The following is a 25,094-nucleotide window of genomic DNA, read 5'->3' on the forward strand; positions in this document are numbered from 1 at the left end:
CTACAAGGCAGCACTCGCACCCGCAAAGTGGAAAGCGATTAATTTAAGTTGCAAAATTTGTTTCCCAATCCAGTATAAATAAATATGTTTATTTAAACTAATACGGGTGTCACATGTGGAACATGATCTGCCTACCCTTTGAGAGCCCATGAGTTCACTCAAATTTTTTGGGGGGGTTTGTGTTACTCAATCTGTAGTTTTATATGTTGTGTTTTGTATACTGTTGCTTGTCTTGTTCGTTTTTTGCCCGGCTTTGTCAGTTCGTTTTTAATTATGAGTTTGATGTCCCTTTGATATACTTCGTCACTATTCAAGTAGTAAAAGGTTTAAAAATTATAGATCAGTGTAGCTAAATGTATCATGATAGCGATTTGGTTCTATATATATATATCACCGTGAGCAAATTAAGTTATTTTCGCGGATATTTGTCTCATTGCGTTAATCTTCTTCACTTTACTTTGAGATGATTTTTTGGCCGATTTTCATTACTGCAAGTTAATGTCTTTAAAGTAAAATAATACGAAAGGGACAATCAACATCTCAAACCATGAATCAAATAGAGTTAATTAAAACCATGAACAAAATAAAAGTAAAGTCCAAGAGACGAACAACAGTCCAAAAAACACAGCATACCATGAAAACGAACACTCCTAAAACAGCGAATGATCTTATGAGGTCAGGAAGGGTATTTAACTTTTTCATTTTGTTATTTCACAACTGCTTATAGTGTTTTACATACACAATGACATGCATTTGTATTTTTAAAGCTTATGTAGAAAATACTCAAAGCATCTTTTCTTCAAATAATTAAAGCGATTAAACTTCTAAACACATTTAATATGACTTACTATAACACGATTTTAAACTAAATAAGAAGCAGCCGCATTTTATTTAGTTCGCTTACATCCCGCTTTAGACAACCAAGTGTTTCTAAACAAGGTTACTTATTTCAATGTTGCCTACGATTTAGTCGCAAAGTAATGTTTGCATTTAAACATGATTACAAAAAGTCAAAATGTTTGACTTCGTAAAAAACATATTTTAACCTCAATTACCTCGCATATATTCTTTTCTTACTTTAAATACCCCTTCTTTTATTGTGGAAAATTATTCTCCTCCCTGATATCAGTCACAATTCGCGATGTGCTATTTTAACATAGATTAACAAAATGATCGCTATTTGCAGATGACAGATTTTGGGGCAACTGCAAACACTTCAATAGAAGGCTGTTCCATTAACAATAATAAATAATTGCATCTTAAAATTACAAAACAAATATTCCTTGACCTAAAACATATACATTGATCTATTTTTTTAGCATACAAATATCGATTCCCCAAGATATATTTTGCTTTTTGAATAATTTTTCATTTTTTTAAGATTTGTGATAAATTTCAATTTTCGGGGAATTTTGCGCATCAAATCTCTTATTTTTTGTTTGATTTGGAAAGTATGTATCATGTTCCATAAAGTTCATATGATCTTTTTGAAAATTTAATTGTACAAGAATTAGAAAATGGCGTTTTATTTAGTAATCGCAAAAATTGGAATGATTTTTCATGACCTTTCACCTTGATTTAACAAGAATTTCACCGTACAATTTTTTTACGACCGGGCAAAACAGAAAATACAGATTAACAGCTTTCGAATGATATATAATACAGCCGTGTGTTAGGTGGGTGCATTAAAGTCGTTAACTAAGCGCCTTTTTGAAATGTCACTCGCCTATAATAAGATAGGTACTATATTTTTTTCATAAAGGGACCACCATTTAACTTTAAAGAGGAGGTGAGTGTTTTTTTTTTCTTAAAAAAAATATTCTGATTTAATAATAAAAAAAAAAAAAAAAAAAAAAATACGACAATATTATTTTTTTTTCAAGGAGGACAAACATGAAGAAATTATAATGGATCCAGATTGTCCCCGCCATACCTTATAGTGTTAAATTTGAGATACGCCCAGATTTTGGTACGGATTCGTGTTGCTTAGTCTTTAGTTTTCTATGTTGTGTGCGTGTTTTGTTCAAAATTTTTTGCCTGTTTGTCTCTTTCTATTTTAGCCATGGCCGTGTCAGTTTATTTTGATTTATGAGTGTCCCTCTGGTTTATCTTTCGACCCTCTTTTAAAAAAATTAAATTAATCAATATAACTAGAGGCTCTAAAGAGCCTGTGTCGCTCACCTTGGTCTATGTGAATATTAAACAATGGACACAGATGGATTCATGACAAAATTGTGTTTTGGTGATGGTGATGTGTTTGTAGATCTTACTTTTCTAAACATTCTTGCTGCTTACAATTATCTCTATCTATAACAGTACTTTCTGTGGAAAATGTTATTGAAAATCTTCAAATTTTAAGAAAAATTGTTAAAAATTGACTATGAAGGGCAATAACTCCTTAGGGGGTCAATTGACTATTTTGGTCATAGTGACTTATTTTTAGTTCTTACTTTGCTGTACATTATTGCTGTTTACAGTTTATCTCTATCTATAATAATATTCAAGATAACAAAAAAAAACAGCAAAATTTCCTCAAAATTACCAATTCAGGGGCAGCAACCTAACAACCGATTATCCGATTCATCTGAAAATTCCAGGGCAGATAGATCGTGACCTGATCAACAATTTTACTTCCTGTCAGATTTGCTCTTAATGCTTTGGTTTTTGAGTTATAAGCCAAAAACTGCATTTTACCCCCAAGTTCTATTTTTAGCCATGGCTGCCATCTTGGTTTGTTGGCCGAGTTACCGGACACATTTTTTTTAACTAGATACCCCAATTATGGCTAAGTTTGGTTAAATTTGGCCCAGTAGTTTCAGAGGAGAAGATTTTTCTAAAAGATTACTAAGATTTACAAAAAATGGTTTTAAATTGACTATAAAGGGCAATAACTCCTAAAGTGGTCAACTGACCATTTTGGTCATGTTGACTTATTTGTAGATCTTACTTTGCTGAACATTATTGCTGCTTACAGTTTATCTCTATCTATAATAATATTCACGATAATAACCAAAAACAGCAAAATTTCCTTAAAATTATCAATTCAGGGGCAGCAACTCAATAACGGGTTGTTCGATTCATCTGAAAATTTCAGGGCAGATAGATCTTGACCTGATGAACAATTTTACTTCCTGTCAGATTTGCTCTAAATGCTTTGGTTTTTGAGTTATAACCCAAAAACTGCATTTTACCCCTATGTTCTATTTGTAGCCATGGCGGCCATCTTGGTTGGTTGGCCGGGTCACGCCACACATTTTTTAAACTAGATACCCCAATGATGATTGTGGCCAAGTTTGGATTAATTTGTCCCAGTAGTTTCAGAGGAGAAGATTTTTGTAAAAGATAACTAAGATTTACGAAAAATGGTTAAAAATGGACTAAAAAGGGCAATAACTCCTAAAGGGGTCAACTGACCATTTCGGTCACGTTGACTTATTTGTAAATCTTACTTTGCTGAACATTATTGCTGTTTACAGTTTATCTCTATCTATAATAATATTCAAGATAATAACCAACAACAGCAAAATTTCCTTAAAATTATCAATTTAGGGGCAGCAACCCAACAACGGGTTGTCCGATTCATCTGAAAATTTCAGGGCAGATAGATCTTGACCTGATAAACAATTTTACCCCGTCAGATTTGCTCTAAATGTTTTGGTTTTTGAGTTATAACCCAAAAACTGCATTTTACCCCTATGTTCTATTTTTAGCCATGGCGGCCATCTTGGTTGGTTGGCCGGGTCACGCCACACATTTTTTAAACTAGATACCCCAATGATGATTGTGGCCAAGTTTGGTTTAATTTGGCCCAGTAGTTTCAGAGGAGAAGATTTTTGTAAAAGTTAACGACGACGGACGACGACGACGGACGACGACGGACGACGGACGACGGACGACGACGGACGACGGACGCCGGACGCAAAGTGATGGGAAAAGCTCACTTGGCCCTTCGGGCCAGGTGAGCTAAAAATAAGGAGATGTGCTTGCCAATGAGACAACTAACTATCCACCAAAGTTAAAATGGAGTGGATATTGTCTGTATATAGATATAGGAAGATGTGGTGTGAGTGCCAATGAGACAACTCTCCATACAAATAACAATTTAAAAAGTAAACCATTATAGGTCGCTTTTTACATTGACTGATCTTAATAGTTGACTGTTCAATAGTACATAACCAAACAGATACGGTCCAGCCTGTCCGAGACTAAGACATCGAAATTATAGTATTTTGGATCGATACCCAAACTTCATGCTGATGAGGTCATTACACTAAATCCAGGACGCACGTGTCCTAATTGATTATTTAGTATGACAATACATATATATCTATTTATTAAATGCAATTGGGGTTTAAACAAGTTTTCACTTACCGAAAATCCCCTTGTCTTGTTTGCATCCTTATCCTTAAGAGTAGTTTTCTTATTTATCTCATTATATTTTCTTTTTCTTTTAACATTTATGAGCTAAAAACAAGAGTGAACCGGTTTAATACAGTGTTTAGAAATCACACTGTCAAGCCTACACGCTGCACATTATTAACGTTATTGTTTGCTTTTATTTCTAGGATTGTTGGTACAGAATGTAATAATCTATAACATGCGACATTTGCTGGTTGACGGGTGTGTAACTGCTATATTGTGAAACACAAAGCTTCTTTTTTTTACCCTAGGCTTCCAGCTGTATCTCTGGCATCTCTAGCGCTCTGTCTGTTTTGTAATATATTATTGGTTCTACATGAAAATCGTGACTGACATAATAAGAGCATCATGATAAGAAGAATACATTTATAAAGTACGATTACCACTTGGACTGCTTTCTTGGAAGTTACTAAGATCATATCTTAAAGCAAAATGAAAATAACAAATAGTTGAACGAGTAAGAACAGGACAACACGGTGCAAGAGGATGAACAGAACATTTGGGTGTAAGATGGCGAACAGAACAAAACGAAACAAGAGGATGAACAGAACAAAACGAACCAGAGGATGAACAGAACAAAAAGAAGCAAGAGGGTGAACAGAACAAAAGGATGTAAAATGGGGAACAGAACAGTGGATATAAGAAGATGAACAGCACAAAGAATGCAAGATGATTATGAACAGAACATAGGGTGTAAGAGGACGAACAAAAAAAAAGGATGCAAGATGGCGAACAGAACAAAGGGATGTAAGATGGCGAACAGAACAAAGGGATGTAAGATGGTGAACAGAACAAAACGAAACAAGAGGATGAACAGGGATGAACAGAACAAAAAGAAGCAGGATGGTGAACAGAACAAAATGATGTACGATGGGGAACAGAACAGTAAGTATAAGAAGATGAACAGCACAAAGAATGCAAGATGATTATGCACAGAACATAGGGTGTAAGACCAGGGCCGTAACTACCAATGAGGCAGGGGAGGCAACTCGCCTGAATTTTCTACACCAAAATTTTTTTTTGAAGTAAAAAAATAAAATATTGACAATATGTACACGAAGAACTTGAATTTATATTATAAACAACACAAGTTAACAGTTTTAACAGTGTTATCATGATACGTAATATCTGTCATTTTTCGGATTTTTGGTCGAAAGTAAACCGTTTCAGTATTTGTTTTATTTTCATTTTTTTCGTGTGGCCGTCCGTCTGTTATTCAGTATTGAGGGGGTCAGTATTCGTATGAGAAAACACATGAAACTTTGCTTTCGATAATTTTGAATAAAAACTTAACTATTTACTTTTAGTTGGGGGCTCAATTATTTAAGCAGAGGAAGTTCCTTTTGTATTGTGAATCTTTTAAGATATCGGAAATTCGTTACCGGCTGAATCAGCAGTTGGATCGTTTTTTTTTAAGTTTCCCGATCGTACGAGAACATTATGGTCAATGCCTCAGTAGTTAAACACTCTCATTCGTTGTACCAGGGACTTTCTATACTAAGTATATACTAGACTAGTATAGAAAGTCCCTGGTTGTAGTTATATACATGTCTGTTCAGCTTTCAACAATATTGAAATTCAAGATCCCCGATAAAAAAAATATCTTGCGTTTATAATCTTGCTTTATATGTTTTTTGAACTTACCAGTTTCTAAAAAAATATCTTTAAATACAGAAAATACAGATAATAATTGTTTGCATGAAAATTGCTCCAAGGATCCAGCAAAACTGATCTTTCTTAAAGTAAGGAAATCGAAGGAAAACGGGTAATTTTAGCCGTATCATTTGAGAAAAAATCCACGGTCACAATATATTTAATGTTAACAATTATAGGTAAAAGTACAGCCTTCAAGACGGAGCTAGCATTGGCTCACTCGAACAGTAATCTCAGCTTGTTTTTGCATAAAAGTTGCTTCCAGGTTCAAGCAATACTGATGTTTCTTAAAGTAAGGAAATCGAAGGGAAGCGGGTAATTTTTAGCCAATGACTTCTAGAGAAAAAAAAATCGGCGGGGGCTGTGCCCCCTACACCCTATCAAAGGGGGCTCAATCGGCGGCCCCCAAACCCCTGCCTCCCCTAAATTCGAACCCTAGTTACGGCCCTGAAGAGGATGAACAAAACAAAGCGAGTACGATGTTGAACAGAACACAGAAGTACTACTGGATGAATCAAACAAAGGGTGTAATGAGATGAACAGAACACAAGACTGAAAGAGGGTGAACAGAACAAAGGGTGTAAGAGGATGAAAATAGCAAGAGAATTTAGACAGTACAAGCATAAAAGAGGGGCGAAAGATACCAAAGGGACAGTCAAACTCTTAGATCGAAAACAAACTGATAACTGTGGCTAAACCAGGTGCTCCACAGGGCACAGCTTAATACGACCGCAGAGGTCGAACCCTGAACAGTTGGCACAGGTATGGACACAACATTCAAGCTTCATACAGCTCTGCATTTGGATAGTGATCAATTTTTGACATAATTTGAGTTTCTGACACAAAACAAATATCAAGATCTACAAATCTATTGAGTAATAAAAGATTTCTTCTTTAAACTCCTCCCCCCTTTTTTTTGCAATTAGTCCAAAACATGACATGTATTTATACATAATTTACATGTAGTGTAATAGAGGTTAATCCGAACATATCCATCATTGTAGTGTTAAATGTTTTTGAGTTACCTCCCTTACACTGCTTTTAAATTGTCTTAATTGTCCATTGACCAAATACCTAATTGTTCCCCCTTTTTTGCCCCCTAATTCCGAAACATTTTGAGCCATAACCCCCCAGAGTCAATACTAACCATCCCTTCATAGTATTGAAACCTGTGGTATAATTTCAGAGAAATTCATACACTTAAACACAAGTTATTGTTTGAAAACTTCAAAAATGCTTATTTTGGGCCCCCTTTTTGGCCCTTAATTCCTAAACCTTTGGGACAATAGCCCCCAAAATCAATCCAAACCTTTAACCTGTGGTATTAAACATTGTGGTACAATTCAGAGCAATTGAAATACTATTACACAATTTGATATCCTGAAGGTAGAACAATACTTCTTTTGGGCCCCTAATTCCAAAACGGTTTGGACAATTATCCCCAAAATTAATCCAAACCTTCCTTTTGAGGTATTGAACCTTTTTATAAAATTTCATAGAGATCCATTCACTTAAACTAAAGTTATTGTCCGGACACTAAATGTGTCTTTGGACGACGCAGACGACCACATCATACCATTATACGAACGCAAAATTTGTTTGCAGTCGTATAAAATTCTAATGCAATTTGTATGTAACAATTTTTTTCATTGGCTAAAAGTTGCCGTCAAATTCACAGTTGACCAGGCATAACTAAGGAGGGACAACCATTTTGAAATGATTAAATCAACAAATGTTCGATTACTACTATATAATCCAAAATAAAACAACACCTACCTTGAATTCGCCGTTTTAAAGTTATTTTAATTTTGAAGCGTACAGGTAACATAATAACCTCCAGTTTGTAAGTTTTTATTTGTATGACGCCACGTTTAGCCATGACGTCTTTGTGCCAAAATCATTCCTGAAGTTTCATGGATTTTTTTTTTAATTGTCAAATTTAGACATTTTTCCAAGTTTTATCGTATTATTTCTTTTTGAAATGCATTAGAATCGGAATAACAGTACTGTAGTTGAAGAGTTGCCACCGTCAATTTTGATTTGACGGTCGCAAATCTCCATTTTACTGTCTCCGCTACGCGTCGCCAGTAAAACTGCATTTGCGACCGTCAAATCTACAATTGATGGTGGCAACTCTTCAACTACAGTACTGTTATTCCTTAAATAAAAAGATAAACAGACAAATAATAGTTCACAAGCAACAACAGAAATCTAAAGACTAAGCAACAGGAACCCCACCAAAAACTGGGGGTGATCCCAGGTGCTCTGGAGGGTAGGAAGATCCAGCTCCATATGTTGCACCCATTGTGTTGCTCATGTTATTACAAACCCCGCAACTAGTCCAACCAGGTAGGTCACATTCTTTGTGAAAAGGAAAGTGGATTGTAGTCATGACATAAGGAAAATATCCGATATCATCTGTGAAATTCCATAATGGTCAACCAACTCGTGATGGCGTCCGTAAAATAAACGAAGGGTTGATTTCAACCTCACCATTTGGAACTCTTGGTTTGATATCTTCCTTGTGAGCAGAACCCTCTATCTAGGAAATCATGATAGGAAATACAAGCACGGAATAATCATATCAATTATGTATACTTGCAATCCCATTATTAACCATATATAGCCATTTTTCATAGGAAAAATTATTGCATCAGATAAACTTGGTTTCATTTTAATTAATTAAGTTGGATTTGTACCAAAATGAAAGAAATTTTGCTCTGCATACTTTCATAGTATAAAATCTTTCCTGATATCAAAATTGAACAGCTAATTTTAGTAGGCATGTGCAAAATCATCAGACATTTGAAGAACTGTTAAAACAAGGGTTTCCATAATTTTGGACACACATTACATAAAATCTTATGGATGAAACCATACAAAAAGAAGATTTGAGGAAGTATGTCATACAATGTTATTCGACCATGGTTTTTTTTTAGATTACCAACTTCCACCTCTTGTCAAATCTTAAGTTTAGTAAACATTAAATAGCCATTACAAGTAGTACTATATTAACTTTATAAGGTATTGATTTAGTTAGCATGGAACAGACAGATAAAGTAAGTTAGAATATAAATAATTTATCAGTACCATAATTTTAATGACTATGCATTAGATGAAAAACAGCAATATAAACAATTCAAATTTTGTCATTTATATATATCACTGCACTACAAATCCTACTCTCCTGTCAAAGGCAACCAAGGAGTCATAAACATTACTAATAAAGGGAGAATGATTGCATATATGCATCTTGCTTGGTGACATCATATTTATTTCAAGATATTCTGTTGATTGCTTAATGTCAAGTGGAATGAAATTCATTTATATTTGAAATGAGCCAAAATTCAAAAGAGATCATACAATACACCTTATCGCTTATCCCGGCTGACCCGGCCACTTGAACTTTTGACGCATACAACAATCACTTTTCCATTGTGGCGTCAGATATTTTGTTTTATGACGTCAAAGTTTTACGGGAACCTGTGTGATATCCAGTAATGGCGGACAAATAGCGATAAGGTGTATAGTACCATAATTTTTATTGGATACATTAGGTATGAATGTCTTAAGGATGTACACCTCTGAGGAGCCAAACATTTCTAGAATTCAAACTTTTTTTTCTTAAACTGATTTTTGGGTTTATATGACGGTAAAATATAAAATTGGTGAAGAAAAAAATCATATGGTGCTGCCAATCTTATAAAATTAGTTCTCTGCACTTGCTCCTAGTTGTTTATATGTCCTGTGTGCATTGATATTTTTCCACTTGTCTCACAAGTTTTGGAAATAATTTCAGAACAAGATTTCAACGAGACTGAAATGTCAGAAGAATACATCCTTATAGATATTCATTTACAGCGAATTTCTCGCTGCATTGAAGACCTATTAGTGACTTCTGCTGTTGTCTTTTATATGGTCAGGTTGTTGTCTCTTTGACACATTCCCCATTTCCATATTCAATTTTATACTATATTGTAATGACTGCAGCATAACAAGAGACCTGCAATTTAATACTTAGATCTCATTATTATGTAAAAGGTACTAAATTTTATCAATTTTGTGGCTATTGGTGAACAATGAATAAAAGTGTAGATCAAATTACATGTTTCTTATAAATGTGTTGACACCTTACAATCAAGAATCCAGAAAACATGATTTTCTTGATTACACAAAAAAGAAGTTAGTTAATCGACAGTATCAAGCCAGATAAAAAATCCAAAATCACTACAAACAATATCAGTTCTACCAGACAGAAGCTTATTATTGATCACAGAAGAGCAAAAGTAACTTACCAATAACCAGATGCTCCGCAGGGCACAGCTTTATACAACCGCAGAGGTTGAACCCTGAACGGTTGGGGCAAGTATGGACACAACTTTCAAGCTGGATTCAGCTCTAAATTTGGACTGTGATTAAATAGTTGACACAGCATAGGTTTCTGACACAGAATGAATGTGGTCTAATGAAATTAAAATGTTTGTTTTGCCTTTGAGCAATTCACTATGCTGTTGAATATTAATCCTCTCAAAAAAATTGAAGAAATAGCAATAACTACTCATTTAAATACATCATAAAATATTAAAATGTAAAACAAGTGCTTGTTATCACTGAATGGTAAAGATTGTTTTAATTTATCAGTTGGTAGTAAAAGTGAATATACATTGTATGTTGTATAAAACAATGATTTAAGTTGATCCAACTACTATTCTGGACAAAGAAAGATAACTCCAATCAATTGAAAATTTCTTGCTATTGCACAATATTGTGCAATTAGATATTTCTTGCTATTGCACAATACTGTGCAATTGAAAATATTTGCTATTGAACAATACTGTGCAATTGAAGATTTCTTGCTATTGCTCAATACTGTGTAATTGAAAATTTCTTGCTATTGCACAATACTGTGCAATTGAAGATTTCTTGCTATTGCTGAATACTCTGCAATTGAAAATTTCTTGCTATTGCACAATACTTAATATAATAATTTTGGATCCTGATTTGGACCAACTTGAAAACTGGGCTCATAATCAAAAATCTAAGTACATGTTTAGATTCAGCATATCAAAGAAGCCCAAGAATTCAATTTTTGTTAAAATCAAGCTAAGTTTAATTTTGGACCCTTTGGACCTTTATGCTGACCAATTTGAAAACAAGACCAAAAATTAAGAATCTACATACACAGTTAGAATCGGCATATCAAAGAACCCCAATTATTCAATTTTTGATGCAATCAAACAAAGTTTAATTTTGGACCCCGATTTGGACCAACTTGAAAACTGGGCCAATAATCAAAAATCTAAGTACATTTTTAGATTCAGCATATCAAAGAACCCCAAGGATTCAATTTTTGTCAAAATCAAACAAAGTTTAATTTTGGGACCCTTTGGACCTTAATGTAGACCAATTTGAAAACGGGACCAAAAATTTTATGGTCATAAACCTCGTGTTTAAATTTCATAGATTTCTATTTACTTATACTAAAGTTATGGTGCAAAAACCAAGAAAAATGCTTATTTTGGCCCCTTTTTGGCCCCTAATTCCTAAACTGTTCGGACCTCAACTCCCAAAATCAATCCCAACCTTCCTTATGTGGTCGTAAACCTTGTGTTTAAATTTCATTGATTTCTATTTACTTATACTAAAGTTATTGTGCGAAAACCAAGAATAATGCTTATTTGGGCCCTTTTTTGGCCCCTAATTCCTAAACTGTTGGAACCAAAACTCCCAAAATCAATCCCAACCTTCCTTTTGTGGTCATAAACCTTGTGTCAAAATTTCATAAATTTCTATTTACATAAACTAAAGTTATAGTGCGAAAACCAAGAAAATGCTTATTTGGGCCCTTTTTGGCCCCTAATTCCTAAAATGTTGGGATCAAAACTCCCAAAACCAATCCCAACCTTCCTTTTGTGGTCATAAACCTTGTGTTTAAATTTCATAGATTTTTATTCACTTTTACTAAAGTTAGAGTGCGAAAACTAAAAGTATTCGGACGACGACAACGACGCAGGACGACGACGCCAACGTGATAGCAATATAAAATTAAATAAAAATTAAAATTTTTGCGGTCGTATAAAAATTGATTAAATCCTTCAACATTCTTTGTAGATAACTTTTGTTTGGTATGAGTCCAGTTGCAAATATCATAATTCTCAAAAAGAAATGAGTTTTGTATATGAGAGATGGGGGTCCCTCATTTCTTTATTCTTTTAGATATATTTTGTCCATTAGTTAACTTTATTGCCCATCAGTAAACTTTATTGCCCGTTAGTTTTTCTTCTTTATGCTTCAACACCTTATTAGTCTCTTTTCTTTTCTTTTTTTAATTATCTTTGTCTATATCCCTTTATTTTGCACATTTAGCCCCTCATTCTATATTCTGTAAACCCTATTCCAAATATATAGCATAATTACTCATACAATAATAATACCTATAATTTTATTGTGTAGAAACATATTACTTACAACAGTAAATGAGTACTTTTGTTTTGCCTGCTCAACTTTAGTACGTACAGTACATATAACAATATAAATTTATAATAGGTAAACAATATAAACAAAAATTGCCATAACAATCCACAAACCAAGTAACAACCTCAAATGACAAATTTTCTCTAACACTTGTTTTATCTTGCAATTCAATCATGACCATTTCTTGAAACTTACATTACAAAAAAACTCTAAGCCTTTTTCAAATTTTCTATAATATTTGTTCAATCTTACATTTTAATCTTGTCCATTGATTAAAACTTCCATTCAAAAAAAATCTCCAACTCTTAGCCTGTTCAAAATGGTCTTAGCTGTTGCTTATTTTGTTACCAAAAATTTATTCTCAGTTCTTTATACATGTCCAAATACTTGACATCAAAGTTCCTAGACATTTTTCTGTTGTTGTCTTTTTTGTATCTACACCCTAAGGTAAAAGTTATAAAGTTGGATTAAACTAGGACTAGAATATCATATTAGTTTAACAGTCCCAGGTTGAAAGAACACATTTTTTTAAAATAATTAAATAGAACATGTTTTGCTTATTCAGCATTATTTCAGTTCAGTGAATATTTGGAATGACAATGTACAGTACTTTTATAAATGAAACACTTTTAAAACATGGCTGGAAAAGATTGCCTGGAGGTTAATTGTGACCAAATTGACAAAAATGTGAAAAATGTTTATACTGTGACATTCAGTGGCACAGGTGTAGTGTTTCTGTGTAATCCATGGGTCATCATTCCCAAATTTTTTCAAACATTAACATGATTTTTTGTGTATAGGTATAAGTTAAATTCTCTTTGGATGACCTTTTTTTAAGATATTACTGTTTGGAATTGACACCAAGCAGGTTATTCATTGTTTTCTGACAAATCTACTTTTAATAAACTGTCAACAAATTTTTCTTAAAATAGCAGTCAAAAACGAGAAAAAAAAAAACATCTTGTACCATGCAAACTTACAATTACAGAAAAAAATGTACATTACATTTTTAAAACAAATTTACAGAACACACTGCATATTTGGAATTATGAGCACTATAGAAAGACACTCATGGGGGTTTGGGGTTAGAAGCAATAACAACATTAGGCAACATTACTTTTAAAATTACAAATCAACATCTACCAATTCCAACCTGACACAAAAATAGCAAAATTCAAAATTATGAATAAAAGTAATACTGTATGAATATTTATAAGTTTCTTTGTGTACATTGAAAGTATATGTTGACAACTAATGAAATACATGATTCTAACCAGGAATGAGGCATAAAATGTAACAGAAGAACATCAAAATGGATGATGGGCAGAAATCTATCAAAAATAGATGAACAATTCTAAGATATGAGCTGCGTCGGATAGAAATCGAGTGCATATTTACATGTACATGGATACAACTTTGATTGGTTTTAGGAGCATTCAACATGTTTAAAAATGCAAGAAATGATGCATTTTGTTTGTTTTATATGTTTATAATATAACAACTCAATTTTCAAACAGTTACAGACTTTTGACAATGATTTGATTTTCAGCCGAAATTGGAAACCAGATATGTTGATATTCACTTGCATAAGGTCGATATCTATCCGACGGAGCCAATATCTACAGAAATCAACCCTTAAAATGAGGATTCATATTCTTCCTATATTTTTTAAAATACTGTTTTGGAAAAATGTGACACTGTCATTTTCACTGTGATAATTTAAAGCATGTATATTCATATTTGTACAAGAATAAAGATAAAATTAACAATATAATTATAAAATTTTAATTTTGTTGTAGATTTATAGACTTCAAAGTTAATGAAATTATTAATTAGCCTTGATGAATTACAGAAGTGTGACCATTTTTTAAGATAAGTTTTATTTACATGTGTGTGGAATTTAATGAAAATGTATCATGATGATTTAGAAAAAAAAACTATTAAATGATGGTGATGTAATTTCAATAAGTTAACATACATATTTAAATCTATCATATTTCACATAATCTAAATAGAAAAAAAACGAGAAAAAAACTGAAGTCAAAAAGTAATTTATCCACGATAGAAGCTATTCCATAAAATTAAATAAACTACTTGTACTCAATTGACAAAATTCAAAGTTTTCAAACAAGTTTGTCAACAAGAGAAACAATTCCATAAACCCAACTTCTCCATATAGCATTAATTTACCATTACAAGGCCAAATAAAAATATATGTGTGGTTCCAGTAACCCTACCGTTCCTACTTTTTCGGCTTAAAAATAGCCTTCCCTAAAAATTTTATTGTCATTTTTCTGTTAAAGTCAGAATGTTGCTCCCATAGACTCAATGTAAAAAAAAACCATAAAATAAAAAAAAATCCCTACCTACCTACCCTAACTTTTTTTCAGATGTGACTGGAACCACACATACTTTTTTATTTGGCTCAATAAAAAAATATCAACTGCACACTTGGAAAATAGTACTTAATAATGGGACCTATAGTTATCTAGTAGCTGCAGTATTAAAATAATGAATACACAGCACATTACAATTATCTTTTTTTCAAGGGGAAAACATGTATTCAATCTATGTCTACCATAATTACCAAATAATCAAAATGTACAAACAAAAAGTAGCTTCATCAAGTTTCACAAAATGTTTTTGAACACATCTAACTTTATGTTCAATATACATTTCAATCATTTAGATAGCCATGATTTTTAATATAACACAGAAACAATTAGGACAATACATATAACAGCCATGACAGCAGCATATTTTATCTTCTATAAAACACATAAGTATATATTAGCACTTTTTTATGTCCTAAAAATTAAGAGCGAAAAGAAACACTTATCATTTTGGACTATTTTAACTGCAATTTTAATAAAAACGAATAATCAATATATATAATCAATAATAATATTCAATTCACACTATACAGCAATTCTGATAATACATTGTTTCCGCCAAAATTGGCATAACCTATACCTTTCATTTAATTCTCCATAATAGCAGTTGGATTGTCAAGTGGTATAATGCAAAAATATATTTCTACCATCTTTCTTACATGATTTTATAATTTTTGTTGTATTATATCTATAATAAACCCTTCCCTCAGATGACTACTAAGAAATAAATGCATTGCACAGCAAAGAAATTGGAAACCTTTTCATAAAAAATAACTATACAAAACTATAAAATGCTGTCCATCTTTTCCAACAAATTGTATATCAAATCATCTAGCAGCTTGACTTGTGTCTTTTTGTTGAACCTAGTCACTGTTCATTTCTTTGGTGGCATTTCTTCTATCATAACTGAAATATACATTATTATTGTACACATAATAGCTTAAAACATTACAACAGCTTTTTTTTAACAACCTTGACTACTTACGAGGGGTTAAATATGCAGTCAGATTGACAAAAAACATGATTTTCTTTATTTTTAAGGTACTCACCATGCTCATTGTTCATCATAATAAGAGGAAAGGTAGAGTTGAAAAAAACTTCTTTTGTCATTAGTAACAAAATATTAAAATTTGAAGTTATTGCAGAGAAATGACTTAATGTGAAAATTTCCAATCAATCATGATTAAGGGCAATAAGTCCTGACATCAATAGTGAAAATAGTCAATCATTGTACTTCATCTCAATTTTGTCATCAGTAACAATTTATTTTAACCCTTTCCTCCATTGACATTTTTTTTACACATACCTGATTCGCATAGGATTTTTTCAGTTAAAAAAAATCATCAGGTTTAAAGTATCAATGCATTGCAAAAAGGAATATTTCATCAATGAAATTCCAGTCAAATATTCTCTTGAATATCATTTTTATATTAGATACAAATTTTATTAGGTCTGATAAAGATTTTTCCTAGGTAAGACGTTTCAACTGAAGCACTACACAGGCTTCAAAAAGGCGTCATTATGGAGTAAAGGGGGTGGCGTCAAAAAGCGTCATTATTAAGAGGAAAGGGATAACTTGATAAGAATTGGTTGAACAGTTCATGAGAAATGGCACAGAAATGACACCAAAAGCATAATAAACCCTTGCTCCTGCATGACAAAAGTCTGCTTTTTCATTTCATTTCTACTCTTTGCCATTGTACATTTGTAATATCTGTTTTTCTATTTTTGATAGGATTGCCTCCCTTGAATAACTATCTCTGTACTTTTATTATATATATATTTCACATTTCCTTTATTCAAAAATAACTTACTGATGGTTTCTGTGGAATATCTTTTTGTCTTTGTTCGGCAATATCTAAAATGAATAAATATTTTTTTTAGCTTGAAGAACTCTGAATTTGATTACAGTTGCAGTTTGTAACTGTATTTTTCATCAAATATCAATAAATTTGCACAAAAAATTAATAAAATACACTGCAAACACAGAGGACAACATTGTGTAAATAAGAGTGTTGTGATATTTTTTTTTAATGCTTACATTTTGTACATGTTTGCTCAGAATCAGAAAACTGGTGATAGTGAACAGATTCAGATTTCTACTAAAACTATTAGATTTATCGGATGAAATGCAAATTTGTAAGAGTGCCAAAGAACCCTGTGTATATCCTGCTATTGCTGTTGTCAGTGTAAAAGCGTAATGTTGACTGCCAAACAGTCTTTTTAACAGTAAAATATAAGGATTTTTTTTTTTATAAATTTCAATAATTTTTCTTCATAATCTTGAATCTGTCATATTATAAAACATTCTATGTAGATTTTATAAAACTTTTGATGTTATAAAATAGAATCCCATACTGGCATACTGTATGCAAATGTTAACTAAAAAAAATCGACAATAAAAAAGAATCTGTTTCATAAAATCTATCATAAATGTGTGACCAAGTTATTGATGTGTAAAAAAACTTGTAAATGATATGTACATACTTTTGACAGTGAAAAAATCTGATATTTTCTTATTTGAGTTTGCATCTACAAGAACAGCATCAACATCCATACCATCCTCATCATTATCATCATCAGTTGGTGTGGGAGGCTGTACAGAGGGTACTGATGGGGCAACTATATGTCCAGTATTGTCTAAGCACATTTGTCCTGAAACATTTTGGTTTGGGATCGAAGCACAGTTGTCATTAGCATCTATATTGATATCATCCAATTGTTTCTGAGCTCCTGTAAACAACAGCTGTTTGGTCTTTTCTGAAAAATAATTTTCTCTGCATTAAATCATATACATTATAATGTGGCTTCTACCTGGGACTATTATACTAACAGTAAGTATAATAGTCCCAGCTTGTATGTAGTATTGAGCAACTTTATATATTGTTCATGCAAAGCTCTATGGTCATTTTAACATTGTTAGGCATTGTATTTGTCAATTTCTTTATACTAATTCCTTGTAAACATGGTGAAGGATGTATGTATAGCATTTGTATAGTAAATAGAATCATACAACATAGAATCATTTTGATGTTGATAGGAAAATTTAGAACTTGTGTATTTAGATGTGGACCTATATCATGTATATAATAAACGTGATTGAAATGCATTCATATTGATTTAATGAAGCAACAAAGATTCTATAGATATCAATGTTAAGATTTAACTTAACTCCTATTCCAATCTGGATTCTAAACAGACAGAGCCTGTTCAGAACACAGCAACGGAGGGCACTCATGACCACCACACTGGAAGTTGTCTAAATGATTTTATTATCGGAATGGGTGTCTTCTCGATTGCAAACATTTTATGTATTACCTATTCCTTGAACGTTAACAAAAATATTTCAATAGATGTTTATATAAGAACAATAAGTGTTTTTGTAACTGTCTAAATTATTTTATAAGTATTTAAATTAAAAAATAATTAGTGAATTTGATAAAATTGCAACATTAAAAAGTAGTAGATTTTTTGGTTAAATTATGAATTTTACAGAAATAAAGAAATTAAAACATTTTTTATTACTTTTTATTAACCCTTTCCTCCATAATGACGCCTTTTGACGCCACCCCCTTTACTCCATAACGACGCCTTTTGACGCCTGTGTAGTACCTCAGCTGAAACACTTTTACAAGGAAATGTCTCAATCAGACTTAATAAAATTTGAATCCAATATGAAAAGGATATTCATAAGATTATCTGACTTAAATTTATTTGATGAAATATTTGTTTTCCCCAATGCATTTATCCTTTAAACCTAATGATTATTATTTTAATGAAAAAATCCTATGCGAATCAAGTATGTGAAGAAGAAAAAATCCATGGAGGAAAGGGTTAAAAAAAATATTTTGGGAATGGAATTGTTTATTAACATAAGTCATATTACAAATATTAAAGGAATTCTAGTTAAATATAATTATTTCAATCTAAAAACAAAAGGAAAGAGATTTATTCAGTTCCATATCATTTTGAATATTTTACTATTTAATATGATCTTTTTAAATGAACAATTTATTAATCTTTACACTTGTAATAGACTGTTAAATGTGAAAATTGCTTGTATAAAATATTCAACAACTGTTATCAGATCACATAAGAAGTGTTTTTTGTCAATCTGCTAATATATAATTGTTTGCTTATTTTATGATAAATGTATTGTTTTCTGTACATGTGTGCTCTGTCTACAAACAAATAATATGCTATTCAAAATTAGCAAACATAACACCTGAACAATATATTATGAAATACTTATAATTAAAAGGGTGTAATATCATAACCAAGAAAAGTATCCCGAACAACTGAACAAAATAACACAGTGTAATCTAACATGGGATACTAAGTTTCGAGAAATTCCATCCAGTAATGTCAGTAATACTGGAGGATATTACAGAACACACAACTATAGAAATATTGAAAAGAAACATCGAAGTCCAAAGTCTATTGTAGAATTTGTGCAAACCAGGAATTCCTGACAATAGGCATATGTTGAGGCTTTGTGATACAACAATTAAAATAAAATTCAAAGGTTTATGTTAAGAAAAGATCATATCGGTTCAAGCAGTAACAGCAAAAATCGATGTTCAACAACTTCACAAACATGAATTTGATATTACTACCTGAAATTTATCTATGTTTAATTAGTATGATTGTTTTGATAAGCATGCACTTTCGTTGTGATAACTATTTGCACCTATTGCTTGAATGCCAACATAATTTTACAGGTAAATTGTCGGTAAATCAAAGGATGTTGGCATTCGAGGAATAAACCTCAGAATGGACCAAATAGCGATAAGGTTTATTAACATATATTGTAATGTGAAAATTGGATGACACAAGCTTGCAATTTTAATCAGTGTTTAGAAAATTTATTGATTTTTAGTGTTCTTCCCAGGATTTTTGGATAGCGCTGTGGTAAGCGCGTAATTTCCAACAATTCTCAGTAACTTTGTCATGGTGCAGTTTGTTTGTAATTGATTTGTCATGTGTTTTTCTTATGTTATGCTATTGATGTTTACTCTTGAAATGATGTCCTCATCATGCTCATGGAAGTTACCCCTTTGTTTGTTAAAATAAAATTGAGAATGGAAATTGGGAATGTGTCAACGAGACAGCAACCTGACCATAGTTACATTTGTACATGTATTATCTGGATATAGAAGAAGAGTCTTTTTTTCTCCATTGTAAATTAATATAATCCTCATATTATCTGTGTATAAAACCCAGGGATAAGTCTTGTTTCCATGATGGGTCTATACCAGACTGCCTATGTGAAGATTTCTAAGAACTTACAGGGGATCTTGCAGAACATGTAGGACCAACAATAAAGACATGAAAGACTAAAGTCATTGTCAGCTTCTGTGTTTGGTTTTGTAACCCATTGTAGCAGTGTACTGTTGACCTTACAATGCTAAAAAATTGACATTTTTTAGCGTAATGATTTCTCATTTTTCTGAACTTAACGTTTTATAATATTCAAATGGCTTCATCAAAGCTGGACATCGAAAAAGTGAATTTTTCAAGTCGTATCAGCTTGGGGTTTCATGTTTTTCTAATCATATCCTCTCAATTGATTTTAAATGGTAAAATTGCTGACTAAACAATTATAAGTTTGAATAGGTGATACAAATGTAATTATTACTTAAAAGACTTCCTCATTTTCAGGTTCGTATGGATAGAAAACCTGGCAAATAATTTGTAACAAACACCTACATGTATGTTTGATTGTTTTTAAAATCGTTTGTTCAACGTTCGTAAATCAAGTTTGTGAGTCTCGTCAGGAAATGCAGTCAATTTATTTCATCTCCAGGGCTCACACTACTTCAGAATTATAGGGAGAAGTGACTTCTCTTTTTGAAACTGATAGGGAGAAGTGGTGAGATTTGAAAGAGAAGTGCTCATTCGTGCGGTGCGCTACAATGTTTGGATTTTACTATAGTATAAAGGGTCATATGTAAATAATGTTCTTTTTATATTATTTAATTCATATCTGAGTATAAGATTAAAGTAATATTTTAAATTAAAAGTTGTTTAAGTTTTACTTAGGTTCTTGTGAGAAACTACCAACTATACATTTAATATCTAGCATTAAAAAAAAAAATTTTATTTTAAAAAATGTAAAGAAATTATAATATATATCAATTACAATTTAATTCAAATCTGTCTTGTGTATGAAATTCAGTGTTTCTCATAAAAAAATATAAAAGTTATCAGGGACCTATATCTGAAGTTATTAAGCTGTGCCATAATATAATCAATAGTCTCAGAGTTGAGCAACTTTGAAACAATCCATAAAAGATATAGGGAATTATATACATCAATCAATTAGATGTAACAAAAAGTCTCTTAATGGGTGTGGAATATGTAATTTTTCCCTTTGGGATCAATGTTCTTCTGTCAGCTGTTCCATCCGTGCGTCCGCAGCAATTGTTGTAAAAGTACGGATTTCGGTCATAGCTGGTCTGGTTCAGATCCGTAGTTTAGAAATCGGTCAATGGCGGACGAATGCAAGAAAATTTACAAAAATAAACGATGTTTGACAAGTTATTTGGAAAGGACCATGACGTTTTTAATGCAATAAATGGATTGAATATTTACTGGAGGCAACTTTTATCACGTTTAAATGAAGTAACACACTTATTTTGCCGCCGAAATTTAGGTTGATGTACATTTTCGAGTAACAAGCACCGGACTTTCGGAAAATTATGCACGAGGTGATAAAAAGTTGCATTTTTATCAAATAACCTGCTACACACTGCAAAGACAATGCTTCAACCTCTTTTCTTAAGATAATGAATCGTTTATGTCTAAATTTCTTTAATTATCAATAAACAAGAATGTGTCCAAAGTACACGGATGCCCCACTCGCACTATCATTTTCCATGTTCAATGGACCATGAAATTGGATAAAAAATATAATTAGGCATTAAAATTAGAAAGATAATATCATAGGGAACATGTGTACTAAGTTTCAAGTTGATTGGACTTCAACTTCATCAAAAACTACCTTGACCAAAAACTTTAACCTGAAACATGCACTTTCATTTTCTATGTTCAGTGGACCGTGAAATTGGGGTCAAAAGTTTAATTTGGCTTTAAAATTAGAAAGATCATATCATAAGGAACATGTGTACTAAGTTTCAAGTTGATTGGACTTCAACTTCATCAAAAACTACCTTGACCAAAAACTTTAACCTGAAGCGGGACAGACGGACGAACAGACGGACAAACGAACAGACAGACGAACGGACGCACAGACGGACAGACGGACAAACGAACAGACAGACGAACGGACGCACAGACCAGAAAACATAATGCCCCTCTACTATCGTAGGTGGGGCATAAAATTGATGTTTCATCAACTTGGTAAAATTGAAAATGTCCGATGACGGAAGCGACTGAAAGCGAGTATCGTAAAGAACAGGGCGACTTGTTTTCGCTTTTGGGGGTCGGGGAAAGCGAAGTGACGGTCGGGAAAGCGACTTCTTCGCCCAAGTCGTCTGGTTGATCACATGATCCTAAGTGAAAAATAAGTTGGAAATTTGAAAAAATTACGAAAAAATATAGTGACATGCTTGCGTTGGATAGAGCTGCAGGAAATTGGGATAGGACTGAAAAGCGCAGTGCTAAAACCGCTTGGGGAGAACACTTGATTTGTAATTTTGTATGAAATACAAGAGGGTAGTGAAATGTACCCCCATGACAAATAACGGTTAAAATTCTTGCCAAATGACATTTACAGTATTTTTTGGTGTGTGACAATGAAATGTACACTTTCTTTTCGACAATAAAAAACATTGACTGATTTTGACGAATCACTTAATTTTTTTTCTACCAAAAATGATGGTAAGGATTATTATTTAAGACCTCTGACGAATAGTAAGGATAATTTTTGAAGAATCACGGTAAAATTTTAACCAATATCATATGCCGCTAACGGTGGCCGAAAATGACTGTTTGACGCCTGACGTTAGAGGGCTATTACTACCCTCATACAAAGTAGGAATAGTTTTGTTGACAAATATATAAGGCTAAGATGAACCCTGTTGTCTATCGCCAATAATTTTCCTGGATAATTTACCATAAACAGTTTTCATGTTCTTGTCTCCGTCCATGCCCATCAGATTTATTTCCTTCGTTCCAACATGAGTCTTCATTTGGAGTGGAGAGGCATCTCCAAACGGATTTGGTCTTTTAGGCATAATATGTTAGTTAAAATGAAATAAACAATGTTTTCTGAAGTTGTTTTGGCGTCGCAGCGGGTTTCTGGTTTCCTTATTGTTACCTGAACAGCGAACCAGTCTGCTAGATAAAATAAACCAATTGGTCCCGAACGTAAGCCCAAATTCCGGGAAGCTTTCATTGGTTCTTGTTTGCGAAAGGTTTAGTGGCAAATCATGCATATTTAAAAAAAAAAAGATTAGACAAACACATTGAAATGAATACTCTGAAAACGTGTATTGCTCATTTATAAAAACAAAACAAAACAAAACAAAACAAAACAAAACAAAACAAAACTAAAACAAAACTAAAACAAAACAAAACATAAACAAAACATAAACAAAACATAAACTAAACATAAACTAAACTAAACTAAACTAAACTAAACTAAACTAAACTAAAAAAAACAAACTAGAAAAATCTGGCTCGGATCATGAATACTCAACAAATCTGAAATTTTAATATCTAGTGGTAATTTGCTACTAAAATTTTATAATGAAATTGAATTTGTTTGTAAAACCCATTGTCTAATGTTAATGTTACTACTCTAATCCCGCTATCATAACTCGAATTGTTTCATGAGCTGAATATAGGCAGACACCCAGTTCATATCGATATAGTATGAAGGTCGTTATACTAAATACGTTTGCTGCCAATTTATCGTTTTATTTCGCAAATTTTATGTTTGCGCAGATTACTTTTTTTAATTTGAATATTATGTTAAAGGCGCAAATAAAATATCTCATTTGCGCAAATAGAGAATACATAACTAAATATATTATATAAAAGTAAGGAGGTGAGCTTTGATTGCAAATGAGACAACTATCCACCAAAGTTCAAATAAAGTGTATACCGAAAAGCAATTGTAGGCAACCGTTACGGCCTCCACTTGATATCTGCATCGGAAATAAATACATCTTCATTCTAAAACATTTGTTGACATGACTTGCGTTATGGTCTTCTCTTATACTTTATGATGATATTTTACTAAATCCCTAACGGGAGGGATTGTGCATGCTATTCATATCATAAAGACATAATCTTTCAACTTCAATTTATTTGAGGTCAGGAGCTGGCATGTCAGTAACTGCTAGAAGTCCTTTGTTAATTTATGTATCACTGTCATTTTGTTTTGTTTCTTTTGTTACCTATTTTGACGTCGGACTCTGAGTCTGACTTCTTTTACATGAGTTTTACTACATGCCTATTGCTGTAAGTTTGTTTATCTTACATTGGCTATAGAGGTATAGGGTGAGAGTTGAGATCCCAACAAAACATGTTCAACCCCGCCGCATTCAGTTCTGCACCTGTCCCATGTCAGGAGCCTCTGGCTTTTGTTAATTATAATAGATCATTTATGTGTTTCGAAGGTTATAGTGTAACGTTCTTTTACCAGCTGAAACCTGCCTCCTGATGCGAGATTTATAGCTGTGTTTAAGATCAATTGATGGTCTTAGGCTCTTTTATGCTCTTTTGGCGAGTTGTTCTTTTTGTCACATTTTCCATTTCCATTCTTAAGTGTTACTACTGACAAAAGTTAAACCGGAAGAGCGCCTTTGAATTGTTGTTTTCGCTGAATGTAAGTCACTCGTTATATACCTTCCATCATTTTTTTTAGGGGTCGAAGTTTGATAAATGACTGGTCTTGTACATTTTGACTTTTTTTTATTGTGGTGGCATTGGAAAATGCCTTTTTAAACCTGTATGGGTATACAGTTTAGCTCATGTTGAAATTCTATTTACTGCCAACATTTGAGATGTTGCAAATATCGCATAATTCAACAAATATCTTGCGCCGAAAAAACACTTTGATGTTTTATAATGGATATATGTTTTGAAGTTTAAATATATTTTAATAACATGGAAAAACACTTTTTAAAATTCCAATTCCAATAATATTTAATCTTTACGATTTTGAACCTTTTCGTAAAACAGATA

The 25,094-nt window shown here is 32.4% G+C and overlaps 1 protein-coding gene across 1 annotated transcript; it reads right to left on the reverse strand.

Annotated features, from left to right (window-relative positions):
* Window positions 1–12,497: 12,497 nt before the first annotated feature.
* On the reverse strand, window positions 12,498–23,226 carry LOC143068896 (uncharacterized). The gene is made up of 4 exons (XM_076243250.1): window positions 23,017–23,226; window positions 17,427–17,699; window positions 16,754–16,797; window positions 12,498–15,845 (listed from the first exon to the last, which is right to left on the reverse strand). The coding sequence occupies exons 1-4, from the start codon at window positions 23,135–23,137 to the stop codon at window positions 15,840–15,842; spliced, it is 444 nt and encodes a 147-aa protein (XP_076099365.1). The 5' UTR covers window positions 23,138–23,226; the 3' UTR covers window positions 12,498–15,839.
* Window positions 23,227–25,094: the final 1,868 nt, after the last annotated feature.

The sequence above is a fragment of the Mytilus galloprovincialis genome, chromosome 3 (assembly GCF_965363235.1).
Source record: "Mytilus galloprovincialis chromosome 3, xbMytGall1.hap1.1, whole genome shotgun sequence".
Classification (NCBI taxonomy): Eukaryota; Metazoa; Mollusca; class Bivalvia; order Mytilida; family Mytilidae; genus Mytilus; species Mytilus galloprovincialis.